This window comes from Ranitomeya imitator, chromosome 2 (assembly GCF_032444005.1).
Source record: "Ranitomeya imitator isolate aRanImi1 chromosome 2, aRanImi1.pri, whole genome shotgun sequence".
NCBI lineage: Eukaryota > Metazoa > Chordata > Amphibia > Anura > Dendrobatidae > Ranitomeya > Ranitomeya imitator.
Genome location: NC_091283.1, coordinates 301,814,969 through 301,840,302, shown reverse-complemented (window position 1 = coordinate 301,840,302; position 25,334 = coordinate 301,814,969). Strand labels below are relative to the sequence as shown.

Below are 25,334 nucleotides of genomic sequence, written 5' to 3'. Positions count from 1 at the left end.
CTACTTGACATTTTCCTTTCTACTTGTTGACAGTGTCATGCAGCCTCCCCTCTAATTCCTCAGGAGGTGTTAGAAATCCCTCAACGGCCTATTAGGAAGCTAGGTCTGAATTGATGTTTTAAGTTGCAGCTAGGGTCTTTCTAATCCGTTGGGTATTGTTGCGGCATTCTTACCTTTGTGGGTTCTCTGGTGGCTATCAAGTTCCACTTTCTGGTAAAACATTTCCCACATTCTGAACATGAAAAAGGCTTCTCCCTTGTGTGACTGCTCTGATGTCTAACAAGATGCGATTTCGAGTTAAAAAATCTCCCACACTCAAAACAAGTTTATCCTTAGGCTAGGTTCAGATTGCGTTAGAGCAATCCGTTTAGCGCCTAGCGCTAGCGGATTGCGCTAACGCAATGTTTTATAAAGGGGTCGCATTAAACGTCCCCGCTCTCTCAGATATCCGATCTGCAAGAGCGGGGAACGAACTTCAGTCGCGCCTCGGACACTGCAAGCAGCGTCCGCGGCGCGCCACAAAACACCGGCACATCGCTAGCGCGTGCCGAAAATGGCACGCGCTAGTGATGCGCGTCCCCATTGCTGTTAATGGGCGCGCTAACGGACGCATTGCACGGCGTTAATTTCGCCGTGCAACGCTGTCCGTTAGCGCGGTCCCATTAACGCAATGGGAACCTAGCCTTAGGCTGTTAACTGGTTCATGCAGCTTTACATGAACACCCGATTCTTACACAGCGAAAGCAATCGTTTCCATCCACCTCTCGTGTCTCCCTTTTTCCTCAGTTTGTAAGCTTGCGAGCAGGGCCCTCACCCTTATTGGTATCTATTTTGAACTGTGATTTCTGTTATGCTGTAATGTCTATTGTCTGTACAAATCCCCTCTATAATTTGTAAAGGTGCTATATAATTAAAATTATTATAAATGTGAATTTTCTGATGTAAGATAAGATTTGATTTCAGTATAAAGCTTTTCCCACATTCTAAACATGAATAAAACTTCTACCATGTGTGAGTCCTCTGATGTTTGATAAGACCTGATTTCTCTGTAAAACATTTTCCACATTCTGAACAGGAGAAAGGCTTCTGTCCTGTGTGAATTTTCTGGTGCCTAACCAAAGTTGATTTTTGGTTAAAACATTTCCCACATTCTGAACAGGAAAAAGGCCTCTCTCCTGTATGAATTCTCTGGTGGTTAACCAAGTCTGGTTTCTGATTAAAACATTTTTTACATTCTGAGCATGAAAAAGGCTTCTCCCCTGTGTGAGTTCTTAGGTGGGTAGCATAGTTTGATTTGTGTGAAAAACATTTTCCACATTCTGAACAAGAAAAAGGCTTCTCTCCTGTGTGAATTCTCCGGTGTCTACGAAGATTTGATTTAAGGTTAAAACATTTTCCACATTCTGAACATGACCAAGTATTTTTCCTTGTATGAGTTCTCTGGTGTCTAAGAAGATTTGATCTAAGGTTAAAACATTTTCCACATTCTGAACATGACCATGTATTTTTCCTTGAATGAGTTTTCTGGTGTCTAAGAAGATTTGATTTAACGTTAAAACATTTTCCACATTCTGAACATGACAATGTCTTTTCCCTTGTGTGAGTTCTCTGGTGTCTAACAAGATTTGATTTAAGGTTAAAACATTTCCCACACTTGGAACAAGAAAATCTATTCTCCGCTGTGTGATTTTTTTGATGTTCAATAGGAAAACTATTTCCATATTCTGAACGTGAAAATGGCATCTTTACTTTTTGAGCAGTTCGTTTTTTAATGCTTATTTTGTGACTTTGATTTTCCTTAGTAGTTGGTAATGAATCAGAAGAGAGGATCTGTTTCGTGGGATCAGATGACAGATCGTTGTTGTGAAGAGATGATGGTATATCTGGTGTAAAGAAATTCACTTCATTTGTATCCTGTGTGATCTCAAGATCATCTGAGTTAAAAATTGAAGATTTCAGCTGTCCCTCTGATCTCCTGCTACAGTCATCTGCCAAGAATAAAATCAATTATTATCTTTGACTAAAATATCGTTGAAATTTATGTTTTTGAATATTTCTACTTACACGGTCGGAAAAAAATGGCAAGTTATGAAAAAATATTGAGTTATTCACCAAGACAATGAAAGTTCACAGTGTAATAGCGCGGCCAGCACGGTGGCGAAGTGGATAGCACAGCAGCCTTGCAGCGCTGGAGTCCTGGGTTCAAGCCCCACTAAGGACAACATCTGCAAAGAGTTTCTATGTTCTCTCTGTGTTTGCGTGGGTTTCCTCCGGGTACTCCGGTTTCCTCCCACATTCCAAAGACATACTGATAGGGAATTTAGATTGTGAGCCCCAACGGGGGGACGATAATGTGTGCAACCTGTAAAGCGCTGCGGAATATGTTAGCGCTATATAAAAAGATTATTATTAATAGAAAACGTCATAGGATGAACCAGTAGATCGTGGTGTTCAACTGCTTATTCTGCCTCCAAAACATGGAATAAAAAGTGACCAAACAATAATATGTAGACGAAAATAATATCAATAGCTTCTACTCATCTCACAAAAAACAAGTCCCCACTCAGGTTCATCATCTGTCAATGGAAAAACAGAGGTCTCCATGTTATTGGTGGCTCAAAGGGCTCTTGGAAAGCAATATGGCTTCCATAGACCAATCCAGCAGCAATATCCTCTTTCCCAAATTCAAATCTCATCCTCACTTCTGAGCCTTGCAGTGTGCCCAAACCGCATTTGTCATCCATGTATTTGGAATTACTATAGTGAGAAGAACCTATGTAATTTATGGTGTGTGTGTGTCTCCTGGAGCACATGGGCACTATGCTTTGGGTAATAAAATGGCAAATATACCATTTTCACTCTCAAACATCTACTGCGTGCTAATTTCCAGAAAGCGCCTGTGGAGTCAAAATAGTCAATATTAATATAGAATAACCCCTTTACCACCAAAGGTGGTTTTCATATTAATGAAAGGGCCAATTTTTACAATTCTGACCACTGTCCCTTTATGAGGTTATAACTCTGGAACGCTTCAACAGATCCTGGTAATTCTGACACTGTTTTCTCGTAACATATTGTACTTCATGTTAGTGGTAAAATTTCCTTGACATTACTTGAGTTTATTTGTGGAAAAAAAAACGGAAATTTGACGAAAATTTAGAAAATGTTGCAATTTTCCAACTTTGAATTTTCATGCCCTTAAATCACAGAGATATGTCACACAAAATACTTAATAAGTAACATTTCCCACATTTCTACTCTACATCAGCACAATTTGGGAACCAAATTTTTTTTTGTTAGGGAGTTATAAGGGTTAAAATTTGCCCAGCAATTTCTCATTTTTACAACACCATTTTTTTTTTTTTAGGGACCACATCACATTTGAAGTCACTTTGAGGGGTCTATGTGATAGAATGGTGTCTCACTTGGGTATTTTCTAAAAATTGCACCCCTCAAGGTGCTCAAACCACATTCAAGAAGTTTATTAACCCTGAAATCTCATCTCTCGAGATTTGATCCCGAGATCACCATCAGCGCATGTGCCGCCCTCGGCGGCGGCTATATTCCTGAGACCAGCGCATGTGGAACCCTGGAAGTGCCGGGGCTTTGGCCTGTAGCAAAATGTCAGCAGAACCAGGGCAGCACAGGACACCCACGCAGCACTGCTGGGCACCGGAGACACCCGCAGCAACCGCCAGGCACCCGGACACCCCCCCCCGGTAAGGCATGTTCGCTTTCTAAAACGCACCCCATTTTGAAAAAAGTGCGTCTTACAAAGCGAAAAAAATACAGTATTAGCACTCCCATTTCAGGAGAGATTAGGATGGAAAACATAATGGAATTTATGACGTGGAGTGAATCCATTAAACCAGTGCTCAAGTCATGCAAACACATCTCCTGCACATATGAATACAGTGGGGAAAATAAGTATTTGATACACTGACAATTTTGCTAGTTTTCATACCTACAAAGAATGGAGCGATCTCTGTAATTGCCAACAAAGGTTTCAGTACCAAATATTAAGTTCTGTTTTTCTATTGTATCAACTACTTAGTTCATGCAATAAAATGCAAATTATTTATGTAAAAAATCATACAAAGTGATTTTCTGGATTTTGTTTTTATTCTGTCTCTTACAGTCGAAGGGTACCTACAATAAAAATTACAGACCTCTCCATTCTTTGTATGTGGGTAAACTTGCAAAATCATCAGTGTATCAAATATTCATTTTCCCCACTGTAAATGTATATTACAGCCATGAGCCTCGCACAGCTTAGAGATATATCATGGCATAGGTGTAATGTTTTTTAAGTAGTTTATCACAATCCTGTTTAAAGTTTGTCGGTTTTAAAAGAATTTGAAAAGTCAGGATAAGGGGAAACGCTTATTGTAAAGAAATTCACACTTGCGCTCACTGCACATTTAAATCAAACCTGCATCAGGATTTTGCTAAGTTGTCTACAGGTATTGTCAGGTCGGCGCCGTTACACTTATTAAAATGATACCTTGGTTGACGAAATCCATCTTGTGCTTGTTGAGTGATCTGCATTTCCAGTTTTCAGTTAATGAGATTCTCGTTTCTGTGGGTAGGGCTGTGGGCAACGCTTTATTTAGTGCTCTGTTCTCATATTCATCCTCATGGGTCTAACTGACAGGTCATTGATCCTTCATTGACCTGTCTCCTATTTTAAATACTGCATATAATCGTGTTGGCTTTGAAAAAAAGCTTACGGATAGATGCTTCTGCACATGTGCCGCAGCCATCTTGCAGGAGCCAAATTTATTATTTTTTTTGCTGCAACAAAATGGCGACAATGGTGGCACATGTGCAGTAGCATCTATGTGCAAGCGATGCTTTCAATCTGTGCAAGCACTGACCACTGGGGGGTGGGACTTGTGCAGATTAAGATCATTGCTTTAACCCCTGTCTGACATTAGACATACTATCCCGTCGAGGTGACCTGGGCCTGTATGACCATTGACGGGATAGTATGTCCATTCAAGAAAAGAGGAGGAGGGGAGAGGAAAAGTTAGGAGCTTGACACGCTGAGATATGCATCTGTAAGCCGTTGCAAATGAATGCAACTGGTGGGTGCAGTACCTGCTGGTGATTTCAGCTGAAGTAGAAGAAAGGAAAAGGGAATATCCAGCACGTCCATCCAGTGTAAGTAAAATATCCAAAATTTATTGAAGCATTTTAAAAAACAATATTAAAAAAGAGAGAGTGAGACTCTCTCTGCCTGACGCGTTTCTGGCGCACCACGGCGCCCTTAGTCATAGGAACTAATACCATATAGATGAACAGGTTTATATATAGCAAGGAACCAATCACAGACATAGCAATCAATTGCATTGAAAAAGGCTGCAGCTAAACACACATAACAAGACTTTTTTCTCCTATTTCAAATACACTGAAATTGCATAAATATATACTTTAAATTGCCGCAAGATTTATTTGTTAGTTCAATATATGTAAAAAAGGTCATTCCTGTAATTCATACCGTGTGGATGTTTAGTGTCTAAAGTCAGAATCCAAAAGGCTTCCCGCAGTGCTAATTGTTTCTTCCAATCTCCACCTCTAGGTGACTGACTAACCCTTTCTATGCCAAAAAATGAAATGGGATAGTATGTCATATGCGATCAGCCGCGCTCACAGGGGGAGCGTGGCCGATTGCGGCCAGGTGTCAGCTGAATATCACAGCTGACATCCGGCACTATGTGCCAGGATCGGTCACTGACCGCTCCCAGCACATTAACCCCTGTAACACCGCAATCAAACAAGATCGCACCATTCCGGTGGCATAGGGAATCATCGCGCAGGGAGGGGGCTCCCTGCATGCTTCCCCGAGACCCTCAGAACAGCGCAATGTGATTGCGTTGTTCCGAGGGTCTCCTGCGTCCTCCTCCCTGCAGGCCCCTGGATTCAGGATGGCCACGGGGTCCTTCTGGCTCCTGCAGGGAGGTGGCTTGTCAGTGGCTGCTGAAAGCAGGTGCCGGCAAGCCTCCTGCACTGCCTGTCAGATCGCTGATCTGACACAGTGCTCTGTAAAGTGTCAGATCAGCAATCTGACACTATATAGTGGTGTCCCACCCTGGGACAAAGTAAAAAAGAAAAAAATTACACTGTAAAAATATATTTTTTTTAAATCCCTAATTAAAGAAAAAAAAATATTGTTCCAATAAATACATTTCCTTATGCAAATAATAATAAAAAAAACAATAAAAGTACACATATTTAGTATAGCCGAGTCCGTAACGACCCGACCTATAAAACAATCTCACTAGTTAACCTCTTCAGTGAACACCGTAAAAAAAAAAATGAGGCAAAAAACAATGCTTTATCATCATACCTCCGAACAAAAAGTGGAATAACACGTGATCAAAAAGATGGATATAAATAAACATGACAACGCTGAAAACGACATCTTGTTCCGCAAAAAGACGAGCTGCCGTACAGCGCCATCAGCGAAAAAATAAAAAAAAGTTATAGCTCTCAGAATAAAGCGATGCAAAAGCTCGGGTATTACATACCTGGTAATGTGTGTTTTCATGAGACATGACGGCACCACAAGAGAGGGGATCCGCCCTTCAAGGACAGGAAACCTTCAAGATAAAAGGGGCAGCTACTCTCTCTCCACATCAGTTGTTTTACAGAGCAAGAGAGGAACTCCGCAGTTTAGTGTACACATAAATAATACATCCTTTATGATTCTAATCACCAACACCCAAGGGAGTGTATAATGCACCCAACTAATGACGTGATCAAAAAGGGCAGGAATACAAGGGTGCCGTCATGTCTCATGAAAAAACACATTACCAGGTATGTAATACCCGTGTTTTTCCATCATATATGAAGGCACCACGAGAGAGTTAGAGATTTGTAGTCACTTAGGGAGGGATCTCTGCTTGTAACAATCTTCTCCCAAATGTGAGATCAGAGGTAGCAGATAGGTAGACGGAGAGGACCAAGTGGCCGCCTTACAGATTTGGTCAATGGTAGCATCTGCTCTCTCCACCCAAGACGTCGCCATGGCTCTCGTGGAGTGGGCTTTTAGACCCTCTGGAACAGCCCTGCCTGCACTACTATACTCTAGCATAATGGCCTCTCCTGTTGTGAATTCTGTGGTCAAGCTCCCTCCTGTGGTCATGAGTGGTACTGCGCGCTGGTTCAGTCTATGAGCTTCCTCTGGTGGATGTGAGTGGGGCTGCGGCTTCTGAGTTTCCTTCCTCAGGTGACGAGATTAAGTCGTTAGGTGCTGCTCTATTTAACTCCACCTAGTTCTTTGTTCCTGGCCTCCAGTCAATGTTCCAGTATTGGTCTTGCTCTCTCCTGGATCGTTCTAGTGGCCTGTTTTCACTGCATAAGTTAAGTTCTGCTTGTGTTTCTTTTGTTTGCTATTTTTTCTGTCCAGCTTGCTTTATTGGTTTTTCTTGCTTGCTGGAAGCTCTGGGACGCAGAGGGAGCACCTCCGTACCGTTAGTCGGTGCGGAGGGTCTTTTTGCGCCCTCTGCGTGGTTGTTTGTAGGTTTTTGTGCTGACCGCAAAGCTATCTTTCCTATCCTCGGTCTATTCAGTAAGTCGGGCCTCACTTTGCTAAAATCTATATAGTCAGGATGGCCGAGCGGTCTAAGGCGCTGCGTTCAGGTCGCAGTCTCCCCTGGAGGCGTGGGTTCGAATCCCACTTCTGACATTAGTTTAAGGGCAGCACGGTGGCTCAGTGGATAGCACTGGAGCCTTGCAGCGCTGGGGTCCTGGGTTCGAATCCTACCCAGGACAACATCTGCAAAGAGTTTGTATGTTCTCTCCGTGTTTGCGTGGGTTTCCTCCGGACACTCCGGTTTCCTCCCACATTCCAAAGACATACTGATAGGGAATCTAGATTGTGAGCCCCATCGGGGACAGTGATGATAATGTGTGCAAAAACTGTAAAGCGCTGCGGAATATGTTAGCGCTATATAAAAATAAAGATTATTTATTTATTTTATATACAAATCTCTCGCTGAGGATCTGTTTATACCAAGGAAGGTGACGGGCACAAGGGGGCATTCTTTGCGTCTGGAGGAGAGAAGGTTTTTCCACCAACATAGAAGAGGATTCTTTACTGTTAGGGCAGTGAGAATCTGGAATTGCTTGCCTGAGGAGGTGGTGATGGCGAACTCAGTCGAGGGGTTCAAGAGAGGCCTGGATGTCTTCCTGGAGCAGAACAATATTGTATCATACAATTAGGTTCTGTAGAAGGACGTAGATCTGGGGATTTATTATGATGGAATATAGGCTGAACTGGATGGACAAATGTCTTTTTTCGGCCTTACTAACTATGTTACTATGTTACTATTTCATCTCTGTGTTTGTATTTTCATCTTTACTCATAGTCATTATATGTGGGGGGGGCTGCCTTTTCCTTTGGGGAATTTATCTGAGGCAAGGTAGGCTTTTCATTCTATCTTCAGGGCTAGCTAGTTTCTCAGGCTGTGCCCGAGGCGCCTAGGTCTGGTCAGGAGCGCTCCACGGCTACCTCTATTGTGGTGTGATAGGATTAGGGATTGCGGTCAGCAGAGTTCCCACGTCTCAGAGCTCGTCCTATGTATTAGTAACTATCAGGTCACTTTGTGTGCTCTTAACCACCAGGTCTATTGTGGTTCTGAATCACCAGTTCATAACACTCTCCCACCCATCTAGCTATAATCTGTTTTGAGGATTTAAGGCCCTTTTTTGGCCCCTGGAATGAAACAAATAAAGCCCTCTGCTTTCTCCAAGGCCTTGTCACCTCTAAATACTATAGAAGACATCTCACATCCAGGCAATGTAGCCTCTCCTCCTTGTTGCTAGGGATAGGACAAAAAGAGGGCAGGATTATCTCCGGAGCCCTGTGGAAACTTGACACCACCTCGGGGAGATATGCTGGATCTAATTTTAATACAACTCTATCGTCCATAATCTGAGTGTAGGGAGGGTCTGCTGATAATGCGTGTAAATCCCCAACCCTACGGGCCTACGTAAGCACCAATAACAAGGCTGTTTTTAATATTAGTATTTTATCTGATGTTGTGCTTAATGGCTCAAAGGGGCTCTCTGTCAAAGCTGATAAAACTAAATTTAGATCCCATGGTGGAGGAGTAGGGGATGGAACAGAGTCAGCTCTACTACAGGCTTGGATAAATCTGGCCACCCACCTATTGTTTGCCACGTTACAGTTGAATAATGCTGCCAAGGCTGAGACGTGCACTTTGAGGGTACTGACAGCTAATCCCAGCTCTACACCCTTCTGCAGGAACTCCAGTATTCCCACCATCGGAACTTCCACTTCCCGTATTGGCCCTGAGACAGATAAGAATTTTCTCCATATCCTCCCATAAATCCTGGCAGTTACTGGCTTTCTGCTATTGCGTAAGGTTGAGAACCCCTATTTTTCTAACAATAACCTTTCAAATTCCAGGCTGTGAAATGCAGCCCGGACTTCTGAGGGTGACTGAAGGGACCCGGTGTTAGAAGGTCCTGATCTTCTGGGAGTACCCACGAGTCCGTCACTGACAACTCTCTCAGACAGTAGAACAATGTCCTCTTTGGCCAAAAGGGGCTATCACAATCACTCTGGCCTTGTCCTCTCTGATCTTCCTTAGAACTGCTGGTATGAGGCATATTGCTGGGAAGGCGTAAATGAGTCCTGATGTCCATTCTATCCTGAAGGCGTCTACTGCCAATGGCCTGTCTGCTGGACTTAGGGAAACATAATTTCTGAACCTTCTTGTTGGCTTTTGAAGCAAAGAGATCTATACTGGGTCTTCCCCACATGTGCACTATTTGTTGAAAAATTGACTCTTTTAGGGACCATTCTCCTTGCCAAAAGTGGTTCCTGCTCAGAAAATCTGACTTCAGGTTGTCTACACCTTGGATATGCAGGGCCGACAATGAGAGGAAATGGTGTTCTGCCAGAGTCATGATCCTCTTTGTTATCTGCATCAATGACTGAGAGCGGGTGCCCCCCTGGTGGTTTATATATTCGACTGCGGTTCGGTTGTCCAATAGGACTCTCACGTGATGACCTGTTAAGAGTGGTAGTAACCTCCTAGTGCTTTTTCGATTGCTAGAAGCTCCCAATCATTTGATAGATTTCTTTTCTCCTGGGCCCAGGGTTCCTGGAGCCATAGTGTGTCTAGGTGGGCTCTCTACCCCCAAGGACTGGCATCCGTTGTGCCTATCTTGGAGGCTGTGTATGTCCAGGTGACTCCTCTCGGAGATGACTATCTGTAACCACCACCTGAGCCATTGGAGTACAGAGACCGGGAGGGTGAGCTTCCGTTCTAACTGTCCCTCTTTTTTTTTTACTTAATTGATCACCTGGTTGATCCTGCACCTGCTGGCCGCTTAGCACCCCGACGCCTGCACGCTGTATTCTAGTTTGTGCGCACACCTGGCAACCACAGATCTTTCGTCCCCCCCCCCCAATGCATGCGCTTTGCAGATCTCGTGTGCACGGTGGTTCATTTCTGGAGCTTGCCGGACTACTTCTGGTGCATTCTCTTCCTGTTCTCGGCCGGCTGCTGGTGTTCTCTGGGTGCCTTGCGCGCACCTCACTTCCGGTACGCACGCTGCGCCGCTGTCCTATTCTCGGCGTTCCAGCATCATGACACCTGGCAACGCTGCCCCCTCCATACCTGTTCATGGCTTCACCTGGAGGGAACACCCACGCTGCCGTCATTGATTCCTGCAGGTACTGTGATTTGCGCTTTGTGCTCAACAGGGAAGGCAACGCATGTGACCGCCGAGATTCCTTTTTGGCGACGAGGGCCCGCAGGCCGCCTCCCATGTGCTGTGCTGGCATCGTTATATAGATGATGTTTTTTTCTTGTGGGATGGGACGGTGCAGCAGCTCGAGGAATTCATGGGGACGCTGAATCAGAATGCTCTTAATATCCGCTTAACATACACATTCAACACCAAAAGGGTCAATTTTTTGGATGTTACGTTTGAGGTTGATCAAAGTGGACGTATTCAAACGGATGTGTACCGTAAGCCAACTTCTGTCAATGCACTGATTCACGCGTCCTCTGCTCACAATCTGTCTACTATCAGGGCTGTCCCGCTCGGTCAGTTCCTGAGGATGAGGCGGATTTGCTCGTCTGACAGCAAATTTGAAAGTCAAGCTGCTGATCTTAAGTCAAGGTTCTCTGCACGTGGCTATTCCAATAGATGCATTAAGCAGGGGTACCAACGTGCTCGAGTCACTCCACGTAGAGACTTACTACAGCCCTCCAAGCCTAGAAAAGGGATGCAATATAATGGACCAATAAGGTTCATATCGACTTACAATCACGAATGGGAGGAGATGCACAATATCTTGAAAAAGCACTGGTCTATTCTAAGTGCGGAGCCCTCCTTAGGAGAATCGTTAGGGACAGGCCCCTCTATGACAGCAAAGAGGTCAAAGAATTTAAAAGACCTCCTGGCCAAGAGCCACTGTTCCATCCAGAGATAGTCCATTTGGAACCGGAGGGCCTGTTACGGGATCTATACCCTGCGGCCACTGCCTGGCTTGCACGAATGTCCTGCGCTGTAACACGTTTAGTTCATTCGACGGTAAAACAAAATTTGATATTAGACACCGCATTTCGTGCGGGAGCACAAATGTCATGTATTATGCCACGTGCGGTTGTTCGAAAATCTACGTCGGATTGACATCTAGGGAACTGAGAAAACGTGTACGTAAGCATGTGCGGGACATTCGTGCGGCTCGGGCAGTGACCGATCTATCCCTCCTTAAAACCATTCCGCGCCATTTCAGGCAATTTCATGAGGGTGATCCCTCATCATTCATGGTGCGGGGGATTGACTTAATACATTTGGGAATCCGAGGAGGGGACTATAAAAAGACCCTTGCGCAGGTGGAGGCCAAATGGATGAGTCCCTTTCTTTTCTCCTTCCTTTGAGCTCACTGCTTTTTTGGTTCTCAGCCTATACCTGTATACATGATCTGCACCCATCTGATGGTGCTTATATTTCTTGTTGTCTCTTCCCCCGTTATCCGGGTGTGTGCTTTTATTGTTTTTATTTTTTGTATTATATTTATGTGTTTTTCACTTTATTTTGTTATCTGTTGTCTGAAGCAGGATTTCCTTATTATCATCTGCCACTTGCCAATTTAAGATCAGCGATGGAACCATCAGCGGTGCTGGATTATACCAAAATTATTACGATGGGAATATGCTGTATGAATGAACATATCTGAAAGCAGACCTGGAGAATATTGGAAGCAACATCCTTTGATTTATTCTCACTGAACTGATTGTGTTTCTGCGATGCATACTATTCCCTAAGCATAGATACATATTGAGTCTATACGGCACCATTGTTTTATGTGGGCGCACACTTTTTCCATTAGTGGTGCAGCGGGGAGTGCGCCTGCTCTCCGTGCTCCTTGCTCCCTGCTGTGGAGCGGCGCGTCTTTCTCCTCCTCCATGCGGGCGGGGACTGCTCCTCCTCCCCGCTCGCATGTGATGACGATGACGCCCGGCTCCATCTGCGGTGAGCTTTGGTGCTGCGGGGCGCATGCACCGCCATTCCCCTCTGCCACTGGCTGACCGGACATCACGTGCCGGGTCAAAGGATGATACAAGGTCCTGGCTGGGCAAAGACCTTATCCCCTTGAAAAAGCGGGGTTTCTACACCCGCGAAACGCGCGTCGGGGGCACTCACGCCCAGTTCTGGACTCCCCATCGTGTGCCTATAGGTGAGCACCCTCATAACCTCGGGATTACTAAGTGCTAGATCATGGGTTACTGTGAGGCATATGGGTGCGGGTATGCTGCCCTAATGGGACTTGCTTATAGCAGGTGTACTCTTTACTTTGGATATGGCAACTACCCAGCCTAGCATTCAGTGTGGAGTCCTTGGTACTCTTATGTGTTGTTCCTGCATATAGTATGTGTTTTTTGTCTATTATAATATTTACAGTGTGTTAATAAATGTTCTACTTTTAATATACCTATTTGCTCTCGTGTCCTCCGCATTTATAATTATATTAAAGTCTGCCCATAGGGGTCTGCATTATACTATATATATATACGGAGAGGGGGCATTATACTCTGTATAAGAGCATCATACTGTGTATAGGGGAGCTATACAGGGGGAGACTTGGGGCATTATTAAATGTAAAGTGGGCACTTATTGTTATAGGATAACTCAGGTTACTGTGACTGTCAAAGGGGCACACAGGGATAATTATTACTTTCTAGGGAGCAAAATGTGGGCACTAATTAAATTTCCCAAGTGGCCGCATGAGAAACTGGCACTGCTATGGAGGGCCGAACCAATCGGCTGAAATTAAAGGGGTGGTCCGAAACGAAAGGTGAATTTTATATTAAATGTTTATATATTCAGTGTAATAATCTAATCTTGTTTTCTAGTATACGTCAATTAAAAATTTCCAAATGTATCCTTTACATTCTGACTTGTCTTTATTTTTTTTTTATTTTTGCTGGGATACTCAATTGAGCAGTTTTCAGGGGCAGAAGCTGCAATCACTGCCGCAGCCTCTGCGCCCTCTCTGTAATGAAACGCCATCAGTGATGTCTATTTTGGAGGCTGGGCTAGTCCTGCGCACCTGATAATGCGTGAGTTGTAAATTCTGAGGCATACTCAGTACGAGCTCCCTGTGCTATATTCCTCTGAGTGCACAGTGACAGTGCGCTCCCTTGCTGGCTCTAAAGAGAAGTGATGACCCGGCAGGAACCAGTCTCCGAAACTGATGATGCTTTGGGACCGCATCCTCTTCCACTAATGACGTCCCATGTGAGTACCCCAAAATGCACTGGGAATGTCATTGGAAGTAAAAAAAATAAAAAGTATAGAGGGTAAGGTAGACATTTTTTTTTAACTGAAATATATTAGAAAAGTGATAAGATTATTGAATTAAATTTAGTATGAAAGTCACCTTTGGCTTTGGATCACTCTGCATAATACTAATTTCATCACTTTATAAAAAGCATTTGCTTATGTGATTAAGTTTACATGAGCGTATAAAAAACATCGTTATTTTTATCTAGAAAAAGACGATTTTCCATCTGTATTGTCAACTGTATAGCATTCATTTTTATACATCAGATGTGAATAAAATTTATAAAATAGTGTCCATTGTTAGTAATGGAGGGGCAGCACGGTTACAGACAACAATGTTAGGCAGGCACCACCGCCAGGGATCACCTATAGCATGCTACGAGAAAACGCAACATAATAAACAGAAGAAAAAAAAGTAGCATGCATACCAAAGGGATCACCGCAGAGATTGTCAAAAAGTATAACAAGTTTATTGAATCACACTTTAAACACTACAAAAAGACAATTAAAAACAATTAAAATGTCAAAACACAGCAAAAAATAGACACCAAGACCTGAAATAAGGTCATACCACAGTGCCACCCTGAGATCTACATGGAATGTCCGAATATCAGGGGTTAAAGATGCAATAATGACCCAAATGGGAATCCCCCGTGGCAAAGAAATGCCAAACAGTGTGGCATCCTATACAACCTGACGCTGTACACAAGGCTTCCAAAGTAGAATTCCTGTGAGGCACATCAGGGCAATGAGAGATGGTGGTATAGAAAGGTGGCACCGGGCACAAATATTACAGCAGTGTGAACATAGCCTGACAATACTTGCTGCAATAAACATTATTGTAACAAGTAATAGTACAGTAGTTGCTCAAGCAATAAATTGGGAACATTGGGAAAATGTTGTTCCCCACCTCTGCTCCACATGCATAGATTCACATCACATATGGGGCAGGAGGTGACAGGCAGGGGCTGAGAAAGCCTTAGGCTACTTTCACACATCAGTTTTTTGCCGTCAGGCAGAATCCGGAGAATTAATAAAGGAGAAAGAGAGAGAGAAACTCCGGAATGGAAAATGCAGCTACGGGAAATGCTCTATGAAAAAACAGGAATCGGTAACCGAATACACTCATTTCACCTCACGTTTCATGCGCTTTCTGCCGGATACGTCGCTGTGCATTTTTTCGCCGACAGAAAAAAACACTCCTCTGTACGTTTTCTCCGGCCGCCGGAAAACTAATTTTTGATGGATCCGGCAAAAAACAGATGAAACATTAGGCCATCCGTCACAATTTGCCGCTAATACAAGTCTATGAGAAAAAAAAAATACATCCGGCGGATCCCTTTTTTTCAAAATTCGCCAGAATGTGCCTGACTGAGAAAACCTGATGTGTGAAAGTAGCCTTAGAAGCTACTCGCCCATTATCTGTAGCAGATGGGTGTTGTAGACCCGCTTCCCTCCCCTGTCCTGACCGCTCTGCCTCCTGCACAGGTTTCAGCAGCTCTAGTCTGCAAGTCAGGAACTGAGCAGCCCCACATCCACCAATGAGAAGACGGGGGCAGGGCTACAGCTGCAATGACGATTCTGAGAAACATCAGTTCTTCTCCAGCTGTCTGGCTGTGTCTGCACAGGAACAGTCAGGGGGCTGGATGTGGCCCGCGGACCGCAGTTTGCCTAGGCCTGTCCTAAATGAATGTCTTTTAGTTTTTCACGTAGGGTTTTCGAATCCTACTTGACATTTTCCTACTTGTTGACAGTGTCATGCAGCCTCCCCTCTAATTCCTCAGGAGGTATTAGAAACCCCTCAACGGCCTATTAGGAAGCTAGGTCTGAATTGGTGTTTTTAGTTGTTGCAGCTAGGGTCTTTCTAATCCGTTGGGTATTGTTACGAAATTCTTACCTTTGTGGGTTCTCTGGTGGCTATCAAGTTGCACTTTCTGGTAAAACATTTCCCACATTCTGAACATGAAAAAGGCTTCTCCCTTGTGTGACTGCTCTGATGTCTAACAAGATGCGATTTCGAGTTAAAAAATCTCCCACACTCTAAACAAATTTATCCTTAGGCTAGGTTCAGATTGCGTTAGAGCAATCCGTTTAGCGCCTAGCGCTAGCGGATTGCGCTAACGCAATGTTTTATAAAGGGGTCGCGTTAAACGTCCCCGCTCTCGCAGATCTCCGCAAGCAAGCAGCGTCCGCGGCGCGCCACAAAACACCGGCACATCGCTAGCGCGTGCCGAAAATGGCACGCGCTAGTGATGCGCGTCCCCATTGCTTTTAATGGGCGCGCTAACGGACGCGTTGCAGGGCGTTAATTTCGCCGTGCAACGCTGTCCGTTAGCGCGGTCCCATTAACGGAATGGGAACCTAGCCTTAGGCTGTTAACTGGTTCATGCAGCTTTACATGAACACCCGATTCTTACACAACGAAAGCAATCGTTTCCATCCACCTCTCGTGTCTCCCTTTTTCCTCAGTTTGTAAGCTTGCGAGCAGGGCCCTCACCCCTATTGGTATCTATTTTGAACTGTGATTTCTGTTATGCTGTAATGTCTATTGTCTGTACAAATCCCCTCTATAATTTGTAAAGCGCTGCGGAATATGTTGGCGCTATATAATTAAAATTATTATAAATGTGAATTTTCTGATGTAAGATAAGATTTGATTTCAGTATAAAGCTTTTCCCACATTCTAAACATGAATAAAACTTCTACCATGTGTGAGTCCTCTGATGTTTGATAAGACCTGATTTCTCTGTAAAACATTTTCCACATTCTGAACAGGAGAAAGGCTTCTGTCCCGTGTGAATTCTCTGGTGCCTAACCAAAGTTGATTTCTGGTTAAAACATTTCCCACATTCTGAACAGGAAAAAGGCCTCTCTCCTGTATGAATTCTCTGGTGGTTAACCAAGTCTGGTTTCTGATTAAAACATTTTTTACATTCTGAGCATGAAAAAGGCTTCTCCCCTGTGTGAGTTCTTAGGTGGGTAGCATAGTGTGATTTGTGTGAAAAACATTTTCCACATTCTGAACAGGAAAAAGGCTTCTCTCCTGTGTGAATTCTCCGGTGTCTACGAAGATTTGATTTAAGGTTAAAACATTTTCCACATTCTGAACATGACCATGTATTTTTCCTTGTATGAGTTCTCTGGTGTCTAAGAAGATTTGATCTAAGGTTAAAACATTTTCCACATTCTGAACATGACCATGTATTTTTCCTTGAATGAGTTTTCTGGTGTCTAAGAAGATTTGATTTAACGTTAAAACATTTTCCACATTCTGAACATGACAATGTCTTTTCCCTTGTGTGAGTTCTCTGGTGTCTAACAAGATTTGATTTAAGGTTAAAACATTTCCCACACTTGGAACAAGAAAATCTATTCTCCGCTGTGTGATTTTTTTGATGTTCAATAGGAAAACTATTTCCATATTCTGAACGTGAAAATGGCATCTTTACTTTAAGAGCAGTTTGTTTTTTAATGCTTATTTTGTGACTTTGATTTTCCTTAGTAGTTGGTAATGAATCAGAAGAGAGGATCTGTTTCGTGGGATCAGATGACAGATCGTTGTTGTGAAGAGATGATGGTATATCTGGTGTAAAGAAATTCACTTCATTTGTATCCTGTGTGATCTCAAGATAATCTGAGTTAAAAATTGAAGATTTCAGCTGTCCCTCTGATCTCCTGCTACAGTCATCTGCCAAGAATAAAATCAATTATTATCTTTGACTAAAATATCGTTGAAATTTATGTTTTTGAATATTTCTACTTACAGTCGGAAAAAAATGGCAAGTTATGTAAAAATATTGAGTTATTCACCAAGACAATGACAGTTCACAGTGTAATAGTGCGGGTAGCACGGTGGCGCAGCGGATAGCACAGCAGCCTTGCAGCGCTGGAGTCCTGGGTTCAAGCCCCACTAAGGACAACATCTGCAAAGAGTTTGTATGTTCTCTCTGTGTTTGCGTGGGTTTCCTCCGGGTACTCAGGTTTCCTTCCACATTCCAAAGATAGGGAATTTAGTTTGTGAGCCCCAACGGGGCAGCGACGATAATGTGTGCAACCTGTATGTTAGCGCTATATAAAAAAATTATTATTATCTCACAAAAAACAAGTCCCCACTCAGGTTCATCATCTGTCAATGGAAAAACAGAGGTCTCCATGTTATTGGTGGCTCAAAAGGCTCTTGGAAAGCAATATGGCTTCCATAGACCAATCCAGCAGCAATATCCTCTTTCCCAAATTCATATCTCATCCTCACTTTTGAGCCTTGCAGTGTGCCCAAACCACATTTGTCATCCATGTATTTGGCATTACTATAGTGAGAAGAACCTATGTAATTTATGGTGTGTGTTTCTCCTGGAGCACATGGGCACTATGGTTTGGGTAACAAATGGCAAATATACCATTTTCACTCTCAAACATCTACTGCGTGCTAATTTCCAGAAAGCGCCTGTGAAGTCAAAATAGTCAATATTAATATAGAATAACCCCTTTACCACCAAAGGTGGTAAAGGGGTTATTCTATATTAATATTGACTGGCCTACCGCCTCAATGCATTAACCTAACGATCCCTGTGTGGCCTATTTATAAAAAAAACAAAAAAAAAACAATCAGGTTCCTCGCATCATGTTCTCATACACTTTATGCAGTATTAGCCCTCTGTTTCTGTACTGCTACATACTTAGGCAGTTAACTGGTTCATGCAGCTTTACATGAACACCTGAGCCTTACACTATGGCTGGTCCGAATAACTAAAGCAATTGTTATCATCCACCTCTCGTGTCTCCCCTTTTCCTCATAGTTTGTAAGCTTGCGAGCAGGGCCCTCATTCCTCCTGGTATCTGTTTTGAACTGTATTTCTGTTATGCTGTAATGTCTATTGTCTGTACAAGTCCCCTCTATAATTTGTAAAGCGCTGCGGAATATGTTGGCGCTATATAAATAAAAATTATTATTATTATTATTAAAGGTGGTTTTCATATTAATGAAAGGGCCAATTTTTACAATTCTGACCACTGTCCCTTTATGAGGTTATAACTCTGGAATGCTTCAACGGATCCCGCTGATTCTGATATTGCTTTCTCGTGACATATTGTAGTTCATGTTAGTGGTAAAATTTATTTGTGAAAAAAACGGAAATTTGGCGAAAATCTAGAAACTGTTGCAATTTTCCAACTTTGAATTTTCATGCCCTTAAATCACAGAGATATGTCACACAAAATACTTAATAAGTAACATTTCCCACATGTCTAGTTTACATCAGCACAATTTTGGAACCAAATTTTTTTTGTTAGGGAGTTAAAAGGGTTAAAATTTGCCAAGCAATTTCAAATTTTTACAACACCATTTTTTTTTTAGTGACCACGTAACATTTGAAGTCACTTTCAGGGGTTTATATGATAGAAAATACCCAAGTGAGACACCATTCTAAAAACTGCACCCCTCATGGTGCTCAAAACCACATTCAAGAAGTTTATCAACCCTGAAATCTCATCTCTCGAGATTTGATCCCGAGATCACCATCAGCGCATGCGCCGCCCTCGGCAGCGGCCATATTCCCGAGACCAGCGCACGGGGAACCCTGGAAGTGCCGGGGCTTTGGTCTGTCGCAAATTGTCAGCAGAACCCTGGGCAGCACAGGACACCCACGCAGCACTGCTGGGCACCGGAGACACCTGCAGCAACCGCCAGGCACCCGGACACCCCCCCCCCCGGAAAGGCATGTTCGCTTTCTAAGATGCACCCCCATTTCCCCCCCCCCCCCCCCCAAGTTTGGGAGAAAAAAAAGTGCGTCTTACAAAGCAAAAAAATACGGTATTAGCGCTCCCATTTCAGGAGAGATTGTGCAGTAATCTGAATTGATTAGGATGGAAAACATAATGGAATTTATGACGTGGAGTGAATCCATTAAACCAGGGCTCAAGTCATGCCAACACATCTCCTGCATGTGTGAATACAGTGGGAAAAATAAGTATTTGATACACTGACAATTTTGCAAGTTTTCCCACCTACAAAGAATGGAGCGGTCTCTGTAATTGCCAACAAATGTTTCAGTACCAAATATTAAGTTCTGTTTTTCTATTGTATCAAATACTTAGTTCATACAATAAAATGCAAATTAATTATGTAAAAAAATCATACAATGTGATTTTCTGGATTTTTTTTATTCTGTCTCTTACAGTCGAAGGGTACCTACAATAAAAATTGCAGACCTCTCCATGCTTTGTATGTGGGGAAAGTTGCAAAATCAACAGTGTATCAAATATTTATTTTCCCCACTGTAAATGTATATTACAGCCATCAGCCTCGCACAGCTTAGAGATATATCATGGCACAGGTGTAATGTTTTTTAAGTAGTTTATCACAATCCTGTTTAAAGTTTGTCGGTTTTAAAAGAAATTGAAAAGTCAGGATAAGGGGAAACGCTTATTGTAAAGAAATTCACACTTGGCCTAACTGCACATATAAATCAAACCTGCATCAGGATTTTGCGAAGTTAACTACAGGCACTGTCAGGTCGGTGCCGTTACACTGATTAAAATGATACCTTGGTTGACGAAATCCATCTTGTGCTTGTTGAGTGATCTGCATTTCCAGTTTTCAGTTAATGAGATTCTCGTTTCTGTGGGTAGGGCTATGGGCAACGCTTTATTTAGTGCTCTGTTCTCATTTTCATCCTCATGGGCCTAACTGGCAGGTCATTGATCCTTCAGTGACCTGTCTCCTATTTTAAATACTGCATATAATCGTGTTGGCTTTGAAAAAAAGCTTACGGATAGATGCTTCTGCACATGCGCCGCAGCCATCTTGCAGGAGCCAAATTTATTTTTTTTGCTGCAACAAAATTGCGCCAATGGTGGCACATGTGCCGTAGCATCTATGGGCAAGCGATGCTTTCAATCTGTGCAAGCACTGACCACTGGGGGGTGGGACTTGTGCAGATTAAGATCATTGCTTTAACCCCTTTCTGACATCAGACATACTATCCCGTCGAGGTGACCTGGGCCTGTATGACCATTGACGGGATAGTATGTCATATGCGATCAGCCGCGCTCACAGGGGGAGCGTGGCCGATTGCGGCCAGGTGTCAGCTGATTATCACAGCTGACATCGGGCACTATGTGCCAGGATCGGTCACTGACAGCTCCCAGCACATTAACCCCTGTAACACCGCAATCAAACAAGATCGCACCATTCTGGTGGCATAGGGAATCATCGCGTAGGGAGGGGGCTCCCTGCATGCTTCCCCGAGACCCTCAGAACAGCGCAATGTGATCGCGTAGTTCCGAGGGTCTCCTCCGTCCTCCTCCCTGCAGGCCCCTGGATCCAGGATGGCCACGGGGTCCTTCCGGCTCCTGCAGGGAGGTGGCTTGTCAGTGGCTGCTGAAAGCAGGTGCCGGCAAGCCTCCTGCACTGCCTGTCAGATCGCTGATCTGACACAGTGCTCTGTAAAGTGTCAGATCAGCAATCTGACACTATATAGTGGTGTCCCACCCTGGGACAAAGTAAAAAAGAAAAAAATTACACTGTAAAAATATATTTTTTTAAATCCCTAAATAAAAAAAAATATTGTTCCAATAAATACATTTCTTTATGCAAATAATAATAAAAAAAACAATAAAAGTACACATATTTAGTATAGCTGAGTCCGTAACGAACTGACCTATAAAACTGTCTCACTAGTTAACCTCTTCAGTGAACACCGTAAAAAAAAAAAAAAAAAAAAAAAAAAAATGAGGCAAAAAACAATGCTTTATCATCATACCGCCGAACAAAAAGTGGAATAACACGCGTTCAAAAAGATGGATATAAATAAACATGACAACGCTGAAAACGACATCTTGTCTCGCAAAAAAACGAGCCACCGTACAGCGCCATCAGCGAAAAAAATTTAAAAAAGTTATAGCTCTCAGAATAAAACGATGCAAAAGCTCGGGTATTACATACCTGGTAATGTGTTTTTTCATGAGACATGACGGCACCACGAGAGAGGGGATCCGCCCTTCAAGGACAGGAAACCTTCAAGATAAAAGGGGCAGCTCCTCTCTCTCCGCATCAGTTGTTTTACAGAGCACGAGAGGAACTCCGCAGTTTAGTGTACACATAAATAATACATTCTTTATGATTCTAATCACCAACACCCAAGGGAGTGTATTGTTGTATATTCTGCTTTTGGGTTCCCTCCAGTGGTTGTAGGTGGGAATGCAGTTGTCTCTGAGTCGCAGTCCTGGCCAGGTGTGTCTGCTGATTGCAGTTCTGACTGGGATATTTAGGTGTGCAGGATTCTTTAGTCCTTGCCAGTTGTCAATGTTTCTTGTGAAGTGTTGGATCACTTTCTGGCTTCTCCTGCTTAGCTGCCAATTCAGCAAAGATAAGTGTCTGTTCCTTTTTCTGTGGCACACATGCAGTGTGCTTATATTCTGTGCTATTCATTTGTTTTTCTCTTGTCCAGCTTAGACTGTGTCAGTGTTTTCTCGGTCTTGTTGGATTCTCTGGAGTTGCAGATATACGCTCCACATCTTTAGTTAGATGGTGGAGTTTTTGTATTTTCTGCTGTGGATATTTTTGGAAGGATTTTTAATACTGACCGCTTAGTATCCTGTCCTATCCTTTCCGGTTTAGCTAGTTTGGCCTCATTTGCTAAATCCTGTTTCCTGCCTGCGTGTGTCTTTTCTTCTACTACTCACAGTCAATATTTGTGGGGGGCTGCCTATCCTTTGGGGTTCTGCTCTGAGGCAAGGTAAAATTCCCATTTCCATCTATAGGGGTATTTAGTCCTCCGGCTGTGTAAAGGTGTCTAGGTTTTGATAGGCACACCCCACGGCTACTTCTAGTTGCGGTGTTTAGATCAGGGTTTGCGGTCAGTATAGTTACCACCTACTCCAGTGAAAGTTTTCATGCTGCTCCAAGGTCACCTGATCATAACAGTACAACTGGCCAATAATGAGTTAAATGCATCTCAGAAGAAGGGAAGAAAGGTCTTGAGCCATTTTTTTTTCTTCAGTCTACTCTGTCTTCTCCTCCCTCTTTATCTCTGGGTGGCTGAAGAGCCTTGTGCTAGCATGAATGTTCAGGAATTAGCTTCTCGTGTAGACCAGCTTGCTGCTAGGGTACAGGGTATTTCTGATTATATTGTTCAGACTCCTGTTTTAGAACCGAAGATTCCTACTCCTGATTTGTTTTTTGGTGACAGGTCCAAATTTTTGAGTTTTAAAAACAACTGTAAACTGTTTTTTGCTTTGAGACCTCGATCCTCCGGTGATTCCATTCAGCAGGTTAAAATCGTCATCTCCCTGCTGCGTGGCGACCCGCAGGATTGGGCGTTTTCCCTGGAATCTGGGAGTCCGGCTTTGCTTGATGTAGACTCCTTTTTTCAGGCTTTGGGATTGTTATATGATGAACCTAATTCTGTGGATCAAGCTGAGAAGACCTTGTTGGCCCTGTCTCAGGGTCAAGAGGCGGCAGAATTGTATTGTCAGAAATTCAGAAAATGGTCGGTGTTGACTAAATAGAATGATGCTTTGGCGGCAATTTTCAGAAATGGTCTTTCTGAATCCGTTAAAGATGTTATGGTGGGGTTTCCCACGCCTTCCGGTCTGAGTGATTCTATGTCTCTGGCCATTCAGACTGACCGGCCTCTTGCCGGAGCACAGAACTGTGCGCGCTGTGGCGTTATCCTCAGAGCAAATTCCTGAGCCAATGCAGTGTGATAGGATTCTGTCTAGAATGGAACAACAAGGTTTCAGACGTCAGAATAGGTTGTGTTATTATTGTGGCGACGCTTCTCATGTCATTTCTGTCTGCCCTAAGCGGACAAAGAGGATCGCCAGTTCTATTACCATCAGTACTGTACAACCTAAATTTTTGTTATCTGTGTCCTTGATCTGCTCATTGTCATCATTTTCTGTCATGGCGTTTGTGGATTCAGGCGCCGCCTTGAACTTAATGGACTTTGAGTTTGCCAGGCGTTGTGGTTTTCCCTTGCAGCCTTTACTGAACCCTATTCCTTTAAGGGGCATTGATGCTACACCCTTGGCTAAAAATAAGCCCCAGTTTTGGACACAGGTGACCATGCGCATGGCGCCAGCCCATCAGGAAGATTGTCGATTTCTGGTGTTGCATAATTTGCATGATGCTATCGTGCTGGGTTTTCCGTGGTTGTAGGTACATAATCCTGTGTTGGATTGGAAGTCCATGTCTGTGACTAGTTGGGGTTGTCAGGGGGCTCATAATGATGTTCCTTTGATGTCAATCTCCTCTTCTTCCTCTTCTGAAATTCCAGAGTTTTTGTCTGATTTTCAGGATGTATTCGATGAGCCCAAGTCCAGTTTCCTTCCACCGCACAGGGACTGCGATTGTGCTATTGACTTAATTCCAGGCTGTAAGTTTCCTTCGATTTTTCAACCTGTCTGTGCCTGAACATACCGCTATGCGGAGCTATATTAAGGAGTCTTTTGAGAAAGGGCATATTCGACCGTCTTCTTCACCGTTGGGAGCGGGGTTCTTTTTTGTTGCTAAAAAAGATGGTTCCTTGAGACCCTGTATTGATTATCGCCTCTTGAATAAGATCACGGTCAAGTTTCAATACCCTTTACCTTTGCTTTCCGATTTGTTTGCTAGGATTAAGGGAGCTAGTTGGTTTACGAAGATTGACCTTCGGGGGGCATATAATCTTGTTCGTATTAAGCAGGGTGATGAATGGAAAACTGCGTTTAACACGCCCGAAGGCCATTTTGAATACCTTGTGATGCCATTCGGACTCTCTAATGCTCCATCTGTTTTTCAGTCCTTCATGCATGATATCTTCCGGACTTATCTTGATAAATTCTTGATTGTATATTTGGACGATATTTTGATTTTTTCCGATGATTGGGAGTCTCATGTGCAACAGGTCAGGATGGTATTTCAGATCCTTCGTGACAATGCTTTGTTTGTGAAAGGGTCTAAGTGTTTCTTTGGGATGCAGAAGGTTTCTTTTTTGGGCTTTATTTTTTCTCCCTCGTCTATAGAGATGGATCCGGTTAAGGTTCAGGCCATTCATGATTGGATTCAGCCCACATCCGTGAAAAGCCTTCAGAAATTTTTTGGTTTTGCAAATTTTTATCGCCGTTTCATTGCTAATTTTTCCAGCGTGGTTAAACCCTTGACCGATTTGACGAAGAAAGGCGCTGATGTGGCGAATTGGTCCTCTGCGGCTGTCTCTGCCTTTCAGGAGCTTAAACGTCAATATACTTCTGCTCCAGTGTTGCGCCAACCGGATGTTTCTCTTCCGTTTCAGGTTGAGGTTGACGCTTCTGAGATTGGGGCAGGGGCCGTTTTGTCTCAGAGGGATCCTGTTGGTTCCTTAATGAAACCGTGTGCCTTCTTTTCCCGTAAGTTTTCGCCAGCTAAACGCAATTATGATGTCGCCAATCGGGAGTTGTTGGCTATGAAGTGGGCGTTTGAGGAGTGGCGACATTGGCTTGAGGGAGCTAAGCACCGTATTGTGGTCTTGACCAATCCTAAG

The 25,334-nt window shown here is 43.4% G+C and overlaps 1 protein-coding gene and 1 non-coding gene across 2 annotated transcripts in view; one reads left to right on the top strand and one right to left on the bottom strand.

The window, feature by feature from the left end:
• Window positions 1-870: 870 nt before the first annotated feature.
• LOC138663366 (oocyte zinc finger protein XlCOF7.1-like) overlaps window positions 871-25,334 on the bottom strand; it is a 110,855-nt gene continuing 86,391 nt past the window's right edge. The window contains exons 7-8 of the mRNA XM_069749539.1: window positions 16,540-17,521; window positions 871-1,594 (exon numbers count right to left, since the gene is read on the bottom strand). Coding sequence (XP_069605640.1) covers window positions 1,003-1,594; window positions 16,540-17,521 — 1,574 coding nt within the window. The 3' untranslated portion in view covers window positions 871-1,002. The remainder of the gene's footprint in view (window positions 1,595-16,539; window positions 17,522-25,334) is intronic.
• On the top strand, window positions 7,608-7,690 carry TRNAL-CAG (transfer RNA leucine (anticodon CAG)). Its single transcript has one exon. It is a non-coding gene; the product is annotated as a tRNA-Leu (tRNA).